This window comes from Petaurus breviceps, unplaced genomic scaffold (assembly GCF_028583685.1).
Source record: "Petaurus breviceps papuanus isolate PSGF00001 unplaced genomic scaffold, PetGlider_PUasm1.0 38, whole genome shotgun sequence".
Classification (NCBI taxonomy): Eukaryota; Metazoa; Chordata; class Mammalia; order Diprotodontia; family Petauridae; genus Petaurus; species Petaurus breviceps.
This window is the reverse complement of record NW_027186304.1, coordinates 62,145,133-62,162,902: the sequence shown is the minus strand read 5'-3', so window position 1 is coordinate 62,162,902 and position 17,770 is coordinate 62,145,133. Positions and strand designations below refer to the sequence as shown.

The 17,770-nt window shown below is 37.3% G+C and overlaps 1 protein-coding gene across 1 annotated transcript in view; it reads right to left on the bottom strand.

Moving 5' to 3' along the window:
- Positions 1 to 7,239: 7,239 nt before the first annotated feature.
- Positions 7,240 to 17,770, bottom strand: part of RGS20 (regulator of G protein signaling 20) — a 79,132-nt gene continuing 68,601 nt past the window's right edge. Inside the window, exons 4-5 of the mRNA XM_069099942.1 lie at positions 12,082 to 12,316; positions 7,240 to 8,319 (exon numbers count right to left, since the gene is read on the bottom strand). Coding sequence (XP_068956043.1) covers positions 8,131 to 8,319; positions 12,082 to 12,316 — 424 coding nt within the window. The 3' untranslated portion in view covers positions 7,240 to 8,130. The remainder of the gene's footprint in view (positions 8,320 to 12,081; positions 12,317 to 17,770) is intronic.

Genomic DNA, 17,770 nt, shown 5'->3' with positions numbered 1-17,770 from the left:
AAAAAAACCACACACTCCCACTTACTGGGTCCCAAAGTCCAGACTGCACTGATCTCTCAACTTTGTCCTTCGCATCTTTGTGTTGATATATCTGGAAACGGCCACAGCTGCTGCTGATCTGGAGTCCCTCCTGCTGGGCTGGTCAGGTCTGCCCAGGGGCTAAAGCCTCGGCATGGGGCTGGGCTTGGCTCCCAGAGCACTGCGCTGGATTCCTGCCTGCCTGCTGGGCTGTCCTCAGCGGGAGGTTAGCTTCTCTGTGTCACTTTGTGGGTTCTGCAGCTCCAAAGTTTGTTCAGAGTCCCCTTTTTACATAGATTGGGGAAGGTGGAAGCCTGAGCCCTGAGGATGTCCTACTTCTACTCTGCCATCTTGACTCCTCCCCCTTTGTTTTTTCTAATTAAAGGGGCCATCCCTTGATTGACTGACTTCTTAAAGAGGCCTGTTCAGTGGCTAAAAAGGCTTTGGCCTAAAAAACAAGGGCCAGGGCACATAGCAGGTGCTTAATCAATGTTTGTCTACTGACTGACAATAAAAATTTGATATGTCCTATTCAGGAATTGTCAATAACAATCTCTTCTATTTTCAATTTTAAAAATTATAATTAATTCATGTACAAGGAATTAAGAATACCTTGGCAGATGCATTGTTCTCAAGCATAAACTTACATGATTCTGTGGAGGGCTAAATGACAGCAATAATCTTTTCATTAGGAGTTTGTACAGCCATATTGAAAGGCTGCTGCAAAGTGAGGTTGTGATATTTCAATAGGCAATGGTGACCTCATAATGCTAGGGTTAAATTGTTTGGGCTTATCATGATACCTTGTTAGGGCATATAGTTAAGAACCAGGTGAAAAAAGCACTCTTCCACTTCTACTGGTGACAAATTTGAACATGCAATGTTTGATACATGTTGGGTTGTGTAAAATGACCATGTACATAGAATATATCTACCACCCAACTGAAAGCTATGGGACCAGCTCTTACTTGCCTCAAAATCTTCTGCATCCCAGACAATTTGATACTTTCTAAAAATGTAGCCATTTCATGTTCTTCCAATGCAGATCATATCAGATATGAAGCAAAGTTTGTGGAAAAATTCTGGAAGAGATATTGCCCTGTAAGTACATCAAATGGACCAATATAAAGGGCCAATTAATGCGAAAAAGAACCCCAGTTTGTATGCTGCTGTACTGCATATCTAAAGCAGTTCTGGGCATGATATTTATCTATCAAGAAATTTGTTCTATCTAGAAGTTGTTACAGGTTTGTAGTAAATATATGTTCTAAAAGCATAACGATTGCATTTACTGATAGGATTTCATGCAACTCAACAGGCCAAAGTCTAGTTAAGGACTTGGTAATGGAGGCTATTCTCTGGTTCATTTACCTAGCCTTAATCACTGAGTGGGCATTACCTCAGATGAACTGAGACCTGGGAAAGATCTTAGCTTAAAAAGGCCAAGGCCCCCAGTCATTCTGATCTATATCTTGCCACTGGACCCAGATGACTTCAGAGGAGAAAGTGAGGCTGGTGACTTTGCACAGCCCTCCCTCACTTAAATCCAACTCACTTGCATGTCATGGCATCACCTTCCTGATGTCATGGTTCTCTTCGAGAATGAAGGATAAACAATAGCCTTGCCTTAAATCACTAAATAGGTATTGCCACAGACCAATTGAGACATGAGAAAGACCTTGGTTTGGAAAAGCCATGGTTTCCCACTGCATGCTAGGCCATCTCCAGTCATCCTGATCTATATCTGGCCACTGGACCCAGATGACTCCAGAGGAGAAAGTGAGGCTGATGACTTTGCACAGCCCTGCTTCACTTAAATCCAGTTCGAGACATTGTCCTCTTGATGTCACTGGTCCTCTTTGAGAACGAAGGACAAACATCAGTAGCAAGAATCTTAGATGTGCTGGTCTAGAATTTTCTCCTTTGGTCTCCCCTAGAATTTTGTCATTTGCTTTTATACCTTTGGGAGAATAATCAGTAGCTCATGTACCTGCCATCTGTTTCATCAGTGTACCTGTAAGTTTTGTATAACTTGGGGACCAAAATTCAGGGTACAGACAAAATGGGATTTGAGCATTGATATGTTCTACAGATTTTAGTCTTTGAATCTTAGCCTTCACAAATCTTTCACAGATCCTATATATAAATTGTACAGATTGTGATTTGCATTGGTGGAGGGAGTGCCCCCATAGATGAAATCCCAAATCCACCAAACTATCCAAAGTATGGTGCCAATAAATGGGGTATGTATGTGTACACTCTCCCCTCACCTCTTTACATAGGGCTGGCATTGGGGTGGGAGGGTTGTGAACACCAGTCTTCGCCTCACCCTTCTTGGAAAAGTAAATTATTTGTGTGGTTAAGATGTTTGTCTCTTGGGAACTGCCTTATTGTACTAGGGGAAATGTGAGTGACTCACTGCTGCACTTTATATGTTCTTAAGGCATTGTGAAGATTGAAGATATATTTTCTGTTTCCTTGTTGTAAAATGAGGATATTGACTTTAATATTTCTAAGGTCTCTTTTGTCTTGCTCAGTCCTTTTTTTTTTTCCTTTTCTTGGAGGCAATTTGAGGTTAAGCGACTTGCCCAAAGTCACACAGCTAAAATGTCTGAGATGGAATTTGAACTTGGGTCCCTCCTGACTCTACTGCCAGTGCTCTATCTTCTGCACTACCTAGCTGTCCCTTGCTTAGTCCCTTTTTTTTTTTTTTTTGCCTTTTGGAGGGCAACTGGGGTTAAGTAACTTGCCCAAGGTTACACGGCTAGTTTTGTGTGTGTGTGTGAAGTGTCTGAGGCCAGAACTGAACTCAGGTTCTCCTGACTCCGAGGCTGGTGCCTTACTCACTGCACCACCTAGCTGCCCCCTGCTTAGTCCTTTTTAACAAAGGAAGCACATTGAGTGACTTAGGCTCTGTAGTTTGTTGTCACGTGTTTCTTTGAATTTTTATGGAAAGTGAAATTTCAAGTGTGATATCTGAAGCAGATAATTCAGATTGCTAAGGAAAAATAAGGAACCTCCTTGCCTGAAGCTCTTGAAGCATAGAAAAGAGCCTTTCCTATTTGTTGATTGTGGTTAACAGGGAGCAGGGTAATGAGCTAGATGATCTCTGGAGATTTCTCCCAGTGTTGCAAAGGGACGTAACAGCGTTATTATTTTTTATTAAATCATTTTTAAAACCCATCTGTGTACTCTTACACTTTAGCTTGTTTATGGCTCTTGTGGATGGAAAATTAAAGCACAGGTGACTGTGCCACAGATGACTTAGCATGTTCCATATCCTCTCCCTTGACACCAGGGAGAGTTTATTTTTTTTTTTCTTAATGGCATCACCTACAAAGTTAGGAACACAAATTTCATATATGATACACTAGACAGCTTAAATATGTCCCATTAGTGGGCAAGATCTAAATTCCTTTGAACACTTCATGAGAAAAAATGGTGGCATATTGTTATCCAATAATTGTTGTCCAATAATCTTTTCAAATTCCATATTAGCATTCCCTATCACCCATTATGAATACTACCTCTAGAAATGATTTGGAAGTTTAATTAACTTTCCTTACCAGAAAGCTAGTTGACTATATTTTTGTATAAATATATTTTTAATATACAAGATAATCTACCCTAGTTCTCATTTAGCTTCTTGAAGAAAGCCAGGATACCTAAGAGGCAGAGGTAAAGAGGGAGAACATTCCAGGCATTGGGGACAGCCAGTGCAAAGGCCTGGAGATGGAGAGAGAGGATCACTAAGTAGGCCAATATGGATGGACCATAAGGTGCATGGAGAGGAATAGCATGGAAGAAGACTGGAAAGATAGAAAGAGGCCAAGTCATGAAGAGTTTAAATGCCAAAAGGACTTTATGTTTGATCCTAGTGATAGTAGAGGGCCACATGAGTTTATTGAGCAGGGGAGTGTCATGGTGAGACCTGTGCTTTTAGGAAAATTACTTCTGAAAGGACTGAATGGAGGATGTCTTTCAGTGAGGAGAGACTTGAGGCAGGAAAACCAGTTAGGAGGCTGTTAACAGTAGTGTGCGTGAAAGGAGATGAAGGCCTGCACTATGGCGGTTATGTGAGTGGAGAGAAGGGGACAATATGTAAGAAATGATGTAGAGAAAAATAGCATTTGGATATATAAGGTGGAATGAAGAGTTGAAGATACCTGTGCTGTTTGGAATCTGGGTAAATGGTAGAATGGTACCCTTGATAATAACAGGAGAGTTTGGTAGAGGGGTGGGTTTGAGGGGAAAGATGATGACTGCTGTTTTGGACATACTGAGTTTGATAGACCTATGGGGCATCCCATTTGAAATGTCCAATAAGCAGTTGTTGATGCAAGACTTGGGCTTAGGAGACTGGTCTACATATATAGAGCAGGGACTCAACTGCGTAGGTGATAATGGAACCATAGGAGATGGTGAGAGATCGCCAAGTAAGGAAGTGTAGAGAGAAGAGGACCCAGGACAAAGCCTTAGGCAATATGCACAGTTAGTGGGTGTGATGTGGATGAAGATCTAGCAAAGGATTCCGAGGAGAAGTAGTCACACATGGGAGGGAGAGAGTCAAGTGACTCTCAGAAAAGCTCAGAAAAGAGAGTGTAGCCAGGAGGAGAAAGTATTCAACAATGCCAAATGCTGCAGAGAGGTCAAGAAAGGTGAGGAGTAAGGAAAAGCCCTGAGATTTGGTAATTAAGAAGTTATTGGTAAATGCAGAGAACAATTTCAATTGAATGATGAAGTTACACTACATGGAAATACTGATATGATTTTTGAAAATCTGAAGGGGGTACTAAATAAGCACACATACTTTCAAAAGCCCTCTAATCTTTTTGAATCTATCCCTTTGGCAACTATTCAGCTGTTTTTCTTTTTATCTATCTATCTATCTATCTATCTATCTATCTATCTATCTATCTATCTATCTATCATTTTATTTATTGCTTTTTGGAGGGCAGTTGGGGTTAAGTGACTTGCCCAAGGTCACCCTGCTAATTTTTGTGTTGTGTCTGAGGCCGGATTTGAACCCAGGTCCTTCTGACTCCAGGGCCAGTGCTCTATTCACTGTGCCACCTAGCCGCCTCTCAGCTGTTTTTCTGACCTAACATTCATAATGATTTATGCTTTTTTTATGCCTGTTTTTTGAACAGTTCTTGTATTTTCTTCTGTGGTCATGGTGACCAGGTACTTATTTTCACTTCACTAATAATAGCTGACATTTGCAAAGCATTTTGCATAGATTATTTCATTTGAGCCTTACAAAAAGTCTTGTGAGGTTGGTACTATGGCTATTTTAAAGATAAAGAAACTGAGGCTCAGAGAGTTTATGTGATTTGTCTGTAGTCACAAAGCTAGCTAGTGTCAAAAGTAGAATTCAAACCCATGTCTACTTGATTCCACATCGAACACTATCCATAATGCCTAAGTACCTCTTTAAAACATCTATTTAGATATCGGAAGCTAAAGAAGTTAAACTTTTTGGCTTCTTATTGGCTAATCTTTTCTTCTGATCACTAACTTTAGTTTTCCTCTTATCTGTTTATGAGCTGTCGGTTAGAAAGAGATTCTAATGAGACCAGAGTTATAACTTTAATCCCTGAACTAGCAAGTAAGCAGTACCAAAGATCTCATGTTACCCAGTGTAGAAGGCAAAAGCTTATAGATGGCTGTAATGCACATACATCATCATTGTGGAGGAAAAGTTTTTCTAATGGCCAACCAGTAAAATAATTATTACATATGAAGTATTATATGTTATATGTTAAGTGTGTTCATATACATTTATATTCATTCACCTTTTTTTTTCCTAGTATGATATCTATAACAAGATGCAGAATTCTTACTGATTACTGGTATGTCTATTGAACAAAAAACATTGCCTAACCTGAAGTAACCCTGAAAGGCATCTAAAAGTATCTTTTGTTGCACATATAATTGAATTATTACAAGTGATAATTAAGCTGATTCTGAGAATCAAGCAAACATACCCAGCATAAAGTTGTAATAACACAGTAGTAATATTGATGAAATATTTGTTATATAGAGTATAACAAATGCAAAGTCATGAAACTCCACTGTAACATTATTTAATTATAACAATTTTATGATGTTCCTATGAAATAAGCTACTCATAACATTGTTTCACTTAGCATGTTTTCATATTATTATATATTATTTACATTATATAAATATTATCATTTATTCCTCTTTTGCATTTTCTTGCCATTACCTTCTAACTTGCTATTTTATAGCCAAGTACTTCTGAAAAAAATTATTTTCCTCTATTGATCAGGTTTGATTTCTTTCAGAAAGTGTTTAAATAGGCTGTTCTTCATATATAAAGATACTACCAATATGCCAGCTTTTCTGTATTTCCCATATTGTTGAAGTTCATGTTAGTCAAAATACCTTTGTTCCCAATGGCATATGCAGACCATGTCTTTGGAAGAAGTTCTTTTCTGTATGAAACTAAGCCACCTATTAGAAGGCCAATTCCCATAACATTTGCTCCTGAAGTACCATTCTCTGTCCAACTAATTTAACAATTTCAAATAATAATATTCTTTTTTGGTCTAGATCTGTTTTTTCATCTGTATAGAGAAGTTTCTGTGTGCAAAAGTTGTTCATTGATGCACATTTGCAGCTCTTCTTCTTAAAGAGTTATTTAGGGTTACTAAAATATTAGTTTACTTGCCCATGTTCACACAGCCAATGTGAGGCCAAGGCAGGGCTTGTGCACAGGTTTTCCTGATTCCGATATTCCCACCCCCACTACACAACACGACACTGTTTCTGTAGCATTTCATGTAAAAGAAAAGAATACTATTAATGCCTTTCAGATTCACTACAAATTAGACAAGATTTTTCTTCAATAGTATTTTAGATATACAAATATTTTCCATACATATCAACAAAGAATCTTTCCCATTTACTATATCAACATTATTGGTCTGTAGGATAAATTTCTTTTGTTTTCTTTTGTTTATTTGGTTGGCATTTTGGGAGGCAATCAGGGTTAAGTGGCTTGCCCAAGATCACACTGCTAGTAAGTGTTTGAGGCTAGATTTGGACTCAGGTCCTTTTGACTGCAGGGCTGATGCTCTGGAGGGTTTATTTCTAGACTTAAAAGTAAGACTGGAACAGATTCCTAATTTCATTTCAGACTCATTCAGCCAAATTCTCTCCCTTATGTATGTAAGAGAAAAGAAAGAAACAATGAGATAAAAACCTTGTGCTTTATTTTTCAGAGTGTAAATGCCCATACTTTGTGTTCACTTTCCAGAATAAAAATGGAAGCAACCTCAGTTGATACCATTTTTATAAACATGAATACACCATTAACTTAATTCATTCTTTAGCCATACCTTGATTTAAAAATAACAGTAACTCTTTTCAACAAAAGAGTTTTCTAAGCAGTGTGTCCCAATCAGTTTTTGCCCATACATTTGAGATTGATCCATGTTAAGGGAACACTGCTAACATATATTGTATATACATGTACATGTATATCCATACCTACATCCTAAGGTGAAGGGAAATACCTTTATAATTAGAATCCACATCTACTAAAAGACGACTATAAAATGTGAATTTCAATCTATTGTGTGCCAAGTGGTAATGGCACAAATGTATGCTGCATTCAAAAGTGAGAGTGCCAATGGAAGGCAGGCGTTAGCAGATTGCTACTGAACAGCTTTGCTTTTAAGGATAAGAGTAGCCATTCATGTAGCTCATACAAAAAGTCTGAATGTTGACCTTTCTTTTTCTCATGGTTGTACCAAATAAATTAGAATGGAAACCTTCTACAAAGGTAGCCTTTGCCTTTGAGAACATGCTGCTATAATTATAAGAATAAAAATATTATCTTTGTAAAAGAACAAGCCATATTTTCTGTAGTCTCTCCAAAACATCACGAAAAATGATTGGTGACTACATTTTGGCTTGTGGTTTTAAAGCCCTCTGTAAAAGGAAACAATGTCCATTATTAAAATATGCCTGAGTATTTAGTCAGATGAAGATACTATCATCTCTAAATTTCTTGTCCTTAGATGTGGCCCACAAGTTTATTGTTGTTGGTTTTGTTAATGTTAATAATAAATACATTTGAAAATCCTATGCTTCAATGGATTTTTCAGATAAGGACTGAAGTAAGTCCTTATAAAGAGCAGAGTTCATAAACCGGGGATATGAGTCTCTGTGCATTAAGGTATAAATTTGCAGTTGAGCATCATCAAATGTATGTTGCGATGGTTCTAGCATGTTTCTGTTGATAACTTCTCTCACTCGGGAGTCCAGGCTGACCTGTGAATAGAAACAAATTATGTCAACATTAGACTCTGAACTGTTCCATTTCTTATCCTTTCTCCATCTTACTGTCTTTTTCCATTCTCAAGTCCCTTTTAGAATAAAAATGAAGAACTCCTTCCCAATATCTGACATGACAGAAAAATTGAAAGAATGTTTATTATTTTATTTAAAGAAAACACACAAAAGGAAATGGCATAGTCAGCATGAGGTGGTAGTTAGAACACTACATTTGGAGTTGGGAAAACTTGGCCCTGTTAGAGGTCTTGACCTCTAACTTTGTGACCATGGGTTTGATCATGTTATTTAATCTGTTAATCTCTTCCCTCAAAGAATTACATTTTAGTAGAGTGATGCAATATATTATTAGTTAAATAAGTACAGTATACATATTATATATATATATATATATATATATGTCTTGTGTGTGTGTAAAAAGTAGGTGGGGCAGCTAGGTGGCACAGTAAGAGCCCTGAGTCTACAGTCAGGAAGACCTGAGTTCAAATTCAGCCTCAGACATTTCACTATGTAACTCAGGGCAAGTCACTTAGCCCTGTTTGCCTTAATTCCTCATCTATAAAATGAGCTAGAAAAGGATATGACAAACCACTCCAGTATCTTTGACAAGAAAATCCCAAATGGGGTCACAAAGAGTCAGACATGACTAAAATAACTGAACTACAACAATAACTATGTATGTGTGTGTGTGTGTACACAACATGTGCCACATTTACAAATACATATGTAACATACGATATATATATAATATATTTATATAGGTGTGTTATATTTGTGTGCCTACATAATGATTTGAGAGGGACACTAAGATCAGGTGAAATTAGGAAGAGCTTCTTGAAAAAAGTAGCATGCGAGATGAGCCTTCAAGGGAGAGAGGCGTTTCAAGAGGAGGGAGAGCATTCCAGGCATGGCAGATAAACCTGTACAAAGGCAGGGAGGTGGGAGATGGAGATATCATGGAATGGAATGTCATGTTCTGGGAACAAGTCAGGTTGGCTGCAGTGTGGATGAAAGTCACATGTAATTAGCTTAGAAAAAAGACACGTGTAATTAGCTTAGAAAAAGACACATATTGTGAAGAGGTCAGTGTATGGAGGAATTTAACAGACCTGCCTGAGGGTGGCAAGAGAATGAGCTCTTTGTGAGAGATCTTCCAGCAGAGACTTTCCCACTTATCTAGGATGCTGCAAAGGAGATCCTCATTTCTGCTCTCAGTTGGATTCCATGACCTCTGAGGTCCCTTCTAAATCTGTAGATTTTACGATACTATGATGCATTATTGAAAGCACTTGTCATCACAAAGCATGGATTTGAATCTTGGCTCACATGCTTACTAGTTGTGTGACAGTAAATAAATTAGGTAACCCCTCTGAGCTTCCGTTTCCTTATTTGTAAAAATGAAGATAATAAAAGGTAAATAAATACACAAGTGAAAGATAAAAATATGTATGCCAAAGGTTTGACAGAAACGTGCTTTATAAAACTTAAATGCAATGTACATATGAATTGTCATTATTATAATAAAGTGTATATACCCTGGGAATCAAGGCCCTTGTTTGAGATCTCCTTGTCAAAGTGGCCTCCTCATTCATACAATTAATGAGGATAATGAGAAGACCCTTGATCTAGCACTGATGAAATCTTCTTAATTAGGTATAAAACTGCCTTGCCCTAGGAACTAATTGACCCACTGATGCCATATTAAGGACAACTGAGTATATGTAGCTAATTATGCACCTAAGTTACACTTGTCCTTTAAAAGGAAAGTGGGCACAGACAGAAACAGAACCAGAGCTAAGATGGCCAAAAAGAAGTCACTTTCCTCCAGTTCCCTGGGTCCTAGAGGTGGCAGTGAGGGGAGGCAGTCACATTGCAGGAGACAGTTCAATGACCAATGGCAGGGGTAGATCCCTGCATCTCTGAAGTGAAAGGGAACTCAGCTTCCCCGTGCTGGGCAGCTAGTTAGCAAAGTGGATAGAGGGTTGAATGTGGAGTCAGGAAGATCTAAGAGAGGCAACATGGTACAGTCGGAAAGAACACTGCCAGGATCAGAAGACCTGGCTCCAAATCCTGGCCTGGGCACCTCCCTGTGTGATCTTGGGCGAGTAGTCTAACATTTCTGGGCCTGAGTTTTGTCATCTGTGAAGTGAGGGTTTTGTACAAGATAGCTTCCATGGCCCCTTCCACCTCTAAATCTATGATATTCTGAGCACCTGAGATTGAATCTTGCCTCAGACTACTTATTAACTGACCTTGGGCAAGTCACTTAACCACTCTTTGCCTCAGTTTCCTCATCTATAAAAAAAGGGGATAATGATAGCACCTACCTCCCAGGGTTGTTGTGATGATCAAAGGAAAACAACGTAAAGTGCTTTGCAAACTTTAAAATATTACACAGGCAGTGTGATATAGTGAATGCAATGATGGACCTCTAGTCAGGAAAACTTGAGTTCAAATTCTGCCTCAGACACCTGTTAGCTGTGTCATCCTGGTCTCTAAGGGCAGGGATTATCTTCTTGTATTTGTATTCCCAGGAAACAGCACTGTGTAGTGAGCACTTAATAAAGGCTTGTGGTCATAGCCTCAGTTTTTCCATTTGCAAAATGGAGATGAGGGTTGTGCTTGATGATTTCTGCAGCTCTTTCCAAGTCTAATTCTGTGATCCTGTATGAACCTATCTTGCCCACCCCATATGGTAACAGCAATTTCCTCTAAAACACACCTGACAAACTTTCATCTGTCTGACTTTTCAAAAGCAAAGGAGAGAACCCTTACCTCCCAATGTAGATCATTTAACTTCTGGAGTATTCTAGTTATTGGGATTTTTTCCTTACACAGCACCTAAATTTGCTCATTTTTGCGAATTCTTTCTGTTGCTCTCAGTTCTGCTCTCTGACTCTAAGCAAAAGTTTAATTTTTCTTCCATGTTTATCCACTTGGAATTTTTGTAGTATATTGTGTGTTATCTTTCTAGAGTTTTTGGCCAAGTGGAGAAATTTTAAGACTTAGAACCCTAGACACAAAGGAAGAGTTCTTGAATAATGTTAAATTGTTGGACCCAACAGAACAAATAGCTGAGGACCCACAAAGAACAAAGCCATGATATAGGAAAGCCTTCTGATACTGTGATTCAGTGTGGACTGTGCTATTATGGCAGGAATAATTTGTCCTTTTGGGGAAGCTCTCAGCCCTAGGCTTATACTATAAATCTGGAAGACTATCTAGGTGCTTGAGGGAAGGTAAAGTACACTGGGAGATGTGGATTTTTTTAAATCTCTTTAACAAGTCCAAAAGTTTTTCCCTTGCAATGGGCCCCAACCTTAGGGGTAGCACTATAAGTCTGAAGGACCACATAGGTCCCTTGGTGAGGTCAAGGACCTTTGGAAAGGGAAGGAGAAAGAAAGGAAAAAAGAAAAAAGAGAAGGAAGGAAGAAAGGGAGGAAGGAAGGGAGGGAGGAAGGCAGGAAATTAGTAAGGAAGGAGGGAAGGAAAGAAGGAAGGAAAGGCGGAAGGGAGTAACAAAGGGACAAAGGTAGGGAGGAAGAAAGCAAGGAAGAGAAAATAAGTTTACTCAGGTCCAGAGACATATCCTCCAGAATGTTGTACTGAGGTATGGGATTAGACCTCTAATGTCAGAACAAGAAAAGTGTACATACCTAAATAATTAGAGAGTGAAGTTAGTAAATTCACACCTTTGAAATAGTTAAACTAATAGGAATAGTCTAGGGAATTGTCTCCTACCTCTTTAGGAGAAAGAATGGAAATATAATCTTCATATATCAGTCTTGCCTTCTCTTCTATAACACTTTTGTTGGCCTCCTTTTTCAGTTCCTCACAGGCCATCCAAAAGAGCATATTTTCTTCACTGAATTCTGTTCGGAGGAACTCCCGGAAAATATTTCTTCCCGCTGGAGTGACCATTAACTTGTCAAATGACTGAGCCCAGGCATTCACTTCTTCCAGAGTAGGTGTAGGACTTAGGAGAGAATCCCCCCCACCCAAAAAAAAGGTAGAGAGGAAAAGAAATTAATAATTGTTCATCTTAATTCTACTACAGTCTCCCCTTTCCTCCTTACAGAAAGAAAATATGTGTACATAGGAAGGAAAAGGCTTATTTAGTATGAATTTTTCTCATCCTTGGGCAATCAGTGTACTTCAATATGTTATTTCCATAGCCTTTGAATCAGCTGTTTAGGTAGAGCTAAAATGTCTGTGATCCAAAGTTGCTTGATTATTTCTCAGTTTTGACCATTAACTACTGCCTTTGAAAATGGGAAAATGAATTTGGCAGTTTTGTATATTATAAATTTCTAGTTATTTCCACTTTTTATCATTCATTCTATTTTTCATGTGTTTGTGAGCACAAAGGTTAGTAGTATCAGTGTCATATTTGAAACAAAATTTATTTTTGTTTACACATGAAATCATAATTGTCGACAAACATCATTCTATTGGCTTTTAGACTGAATATAATTGGAATTTGGCAGCTAAGTGGTTCAGTGGATAGAGAGTTGGATTTGGAGTCAGGAAGCCCTGCTTTTCAATCCTGTCTCAGGAACTAATTGTGTTATTCTAGGCTATCCTTAACTTTTCCTGACTTAGCCCAACTTTTCTTATCTGTAATAGCACCCTACCTAAGGTTGTTGTGAGGATCAGTATAAAGTACTGCATAAATTAGCTATTGCATTTGATAAGACAGTATAAATTTGCTATTAAGAAAAAAAAAAAGATGTTTTCTACAATGGGACATAAAATTCATTTGTTTGGAAAGCAAATCATTGTTTTTTTCCCAGCCAGCCCTGGGTAACTTGGGAAGACAGACAGAGAGGTCTGCAGATGTTAGGGACAGAGTCTGGCCAGGAACACACTTTTTGGAGCATTCAGCACCCTGGGGCTAAAAGAGAGCGAGACTGGGTACCAAGGCAGGAAAGAGATCCCAAGAGATCCCCGAATTAGTGCAGGGTGCAGGAATAGGTGTCATCTGACAGCTCTGTGGCCCACTACTCAGATCTGGGTCACAGATCCAGGGCAGAGAGGATGGGAGCAGTCCCAGAGGAGTGGTTGCTAGTAAGGCCCTAGCTATATATTGAACAAGGAATAAAGTCTGGAAGCTCTGATTCCAAGAGCAGAGTGAAGAATTGTTTCTAGCTTGGAGTCCAGGTATAAACTGCAGTGGAATTGCCAGGACAGAAGTCCCAGATCAGAGGGGAGCTTGCAGTTCACTTGCTCTGAAGCCACAGAACCTCCTAGCAGGCTAATAGTGGCTGAGCCCAGCAGCAGTGTACTGAAACTCCCAACCAGGAACAAGACAACAGACCCAAACCTGGGTCAGGAACTTGCAGAGCTTAGACCAGGGAGGACAGTGAGTAGATTTCATTCTGGATCACATCACTTTAGGAGCACTGAAACTTGCAGGTTCCTAGCCTGAGTTGTGAAAACAGCAGAAAGACATAAGAGAGCAGAAGCTCAGATTAGACTTCTTCCCCTCAGCCCCATACAGAAGTGCACAAAGCCTGGAACTAACAACCAATGTCAAGAAATAGGCTGGAAGAATAAATAAACAAAATATCATACCATAAAGAGCTATTACAGTGACAGGGACACTCAAGACACAAACCCAGAAGAAGAAAATGTCTCAAAAACATCTATAAGCAAAATCTCAAAAAAAAAAATGCAGCTTCGACTAAAGTCCAAAAAGAATTTCTGAAAGAATAAAAGCAATAATTTTTTTTAAGTTGAAAAATGTTTTAAAAAAAACTGAGAACAGGAAAAAATGGAAAAAGAAGTGAGAGCAAGAAATCTGTGAAAAGAGTATTAACAGCTTAGAACAAGAAGTACAAAACCTTACTTGAGAAATTAACTCCTTGAAAATTAGGCTTGACCAAATAGAAGCCAATAACTCCATGAGACATGAAGAAATAATAAAACAAAGTCAAAAGACTGAAAAAAATAAAAGAAAATATAAGGTACGTCATAGCAAAAACAACTGACCTAGAAAATAGATCAAGAAGAGATAACTTAAGAATCATTGGATGAACTGAAAGCCATGACCAAAAAAGAGCCTGGACATCATATTTTTAAAAATCATTTTAAAAAATGCCAACATTCCACAGATCTCTTAGAACTAGAGGACAAAGTAGAAATGGAAAGAATCTACCAGTTACCTTCTGAAAGAAACCTCCTAAATGAAAACTCCCAGGAATATTATTGCAAAAATCCGGAGTTCTTAGGTCAAATGAAAAAAAAAATACCATGAGCAGCCATAAAGAAAGAATTCAAATACCTAGGAACCACAGTTAGGATCACATGAGATTTAGCAGTCATCACTCTGAAGGAACAGTTAGCTTGGAATATGATATTCCAGAAAGTAAAATATCTAGGCTTATAACCAAGAATAACATATCCAACAAAACTAAATATAATCATACAGGAGAAAAATATAGATCTTTAATGAAATAGAGGACTTCTAAGTATTTCTGATGAAAAGATAAGTGCTAAGTAGAAAATTTGTCATATAAACACAGGAGTAAAGAGAAGAATAAAAAGGTAAACATGACTGAGCAATTATAAGGGATTAGACTGAGTTAAACTTATCATCAAGGGTCATATAAAGAGTCTAATTAAACTCAGGGCTCAAGAATAATTCTGAAGCACCATATATACAAAAGTATTTATAGCAGCTCTTTTTATGGTGGCAAAGAATAGGAAATTGAGGGAATGCTGATCAACTGGGGAATGGTGGGACAAGTTGTGGCATATGAATGTAATGGAATACTATTATTCTATAAGAAATGATGAGCAGGCAGATTTCAGAAAAACATGGAAAGACTTACATGAACTAATGCTGAGTGAAGTGAGCAGAACCAGAAGAATATTTAGTGGAAAAAAAGAAAAATAGAAAAGTGCTCATAAAAAAGAATTATTCTATTATGTTTAGATGATCTAAAATGAAGAATGGAAAGAATGGGGAAGAGGAATACATTGGGGGAGAGGGGCAATGGGGAAAATTATCTCACACAAATGAGGTGAGCAAGTAGAAGTCTATACAACATGGAGGAGAGGGTGGAGGAGCATGGGCAATACCAGAGCCTCACTCTCATCTGAACTGGTAACAGGAGGGAAGAGTATGCATGCGTGCATACACACACATACACACAGACTTGGAGAAAGAAAAGCTTTTCACCCACAGGTAAAGGGAAAATAGGGAGTAAAGGGAGAAGGGAGAATTAGAAGGAATAAGGGTGAGATTAGGTGGAAGCAAAACTCTTAAAGAGAAGAAAAAGTAGAAGATGAAGAGAAATACAGTTAGCAATCGTAACTGTAAATGTGAATGGGATGAACTCACACCTTAAAAAAAGGATTAGAAACCAGAATCCAACAATACATTGTTTATAAGAAACACATTTGATATAGAAAGATACACATAGAATTAAAATAAGAGACTGGAGCAGAGGCTATTATGCTTCAGTCGAATTTCTAAAAGAAAGGGATAGAAATCATGATCTCAGACAAAACGAAAATAAAAATAGACAATTAAAAGCAATAAACAGGGAAATCACATTTTGCTAAAGGATATGGCAGACAATGAATTAACATCAGTACTAAACATATATGCACCAAATAGCATAACCTTTAAATTCTTAAAGGAAAAGTTAAATGTTAAATAGAAGGAAAGTTAAATAGGAGGGATGAGAGAGCAAAACTATAATAGTGGAGGACCTCAATTTACCCAAGATAAGTCTAACAAAAAAAAAGCAAAAAATAAAATTTTAGAATAGATGAATGTGAGAACCCTTTGGAGAATATTGAATGGGAATCAATTTTTGGGCCAAGGTAAGTCTAACAAAAAAAAAAAGCAAAAAATAAAATTTTAGAACAGATGAATGTGAGAACCCTTTGGAGAATATTGAATGGGAATCAAAAGAAGGATACCTATTTCTTAGCTATGTATGGCACCTTCACAAAAATTAACCATGTACTTAGGCATAACAACCTCACAAACAAATGGAGAAAAGAAGAAATATTAAATGCATCTCTTACTGACTAAAATGCTATAAAATTACATTAAATAAAGATTTAATTTTGTTTCAAAATTAAATCTTTTGAAACAAAGATTTGAAAGTAATTAGAGACAAAGTAACAATCCTAAAGAATTCATGGGTCAAATAACAAATCATAGAAATAATAATTTCAAATTTCAATAAATATGAAAACAATTAGACAACATATCAAAATTTGTGAGATGCAGCCAAAGCAGTAGTTGGGGAAAATTTTGTATTTCTAAATGTTTTATCGATAAAAGAAAGATCAATGAAATGGGCATGCAACTAAAAACAAAACAAAACCTAGAAATCCAACAATCATTAAAACTCTCCACTTAAGCATAATAGAAACCCTGAAATGAGAGGTGAGATTAGAAAAATTGAAAACAAAGAGAAAGATTGACTTAGTAAATGAAACCAGGAGTTATCTTTAAAAAAACAACACTCCCTCCTCTCTTCTCCCATAACACAATAAAATAGATAAGCCATTCACTAAATTTATTTCAAGAAACAAAAGAAGAAAATTAAATTTCCAGTATAAAAAATGAAAAGGCTGAATTAACAACCAATGAAAGAGAAACAAAGGAAATTATTAGAAACTATTTCACTCAACTAAATGCTATTAAAACTGATAATCTAAATGAAATAGATGAATATTTACTAAAAAATATTAATTGCCCACATCAACAAAACAAGAAATAGAGAGCTTAAGTAATCCTAGGGGGGAAAAATTGAATATGCCAAAAATAAACTTTCTTTTTTTTTTATGTTTCTTTTTTTTTTTTTACATTTTTTTTTTTTATTAAGCAATTGGGGTTAAGTAACTTGCTTAAGGTTACACGGCCAGTTATTTCTGGGTGTGGTGCTGAGTATCCGAGCCCGGATTTGATCCAGGTCATCCCGACACTGGACCTGGTGCTCCTACTCGCTGAGCCACCTGGCCGCCCCAAAAAATAAACTTTCAAAGACAAAAATTCCAGGACCAAATGAATTTTCAAGTGAATTTAAAGACCATCCTAATACTGCATTAAATGTTTAAAAATAGTAAAAAAGGGGGGTCCTACCAAATTTCTTCCATAATAAAAATATGGTTTTTATTCCAAAACCAGAGAGATTCAAAACAGAGAAAGAAAACTATAGGCTGATATTCCTAACAAATATTTATGCAAAAAAAATTAAATAAAATCTTAGCAAGGACACTGCAACCTGTCACAAAGATTAAGCATACCATCACCAGGCTGGATTTATACCAAAATTGTAGAACTGGTACAATACTAGGAAAACTATGAACACAATAGGCTATATTAATAATAGAAACAATAAAATTATATGATTATATCAATTGATGCAAAAAAAAAACCCTTTTGATAAGATACAATACTCATTCC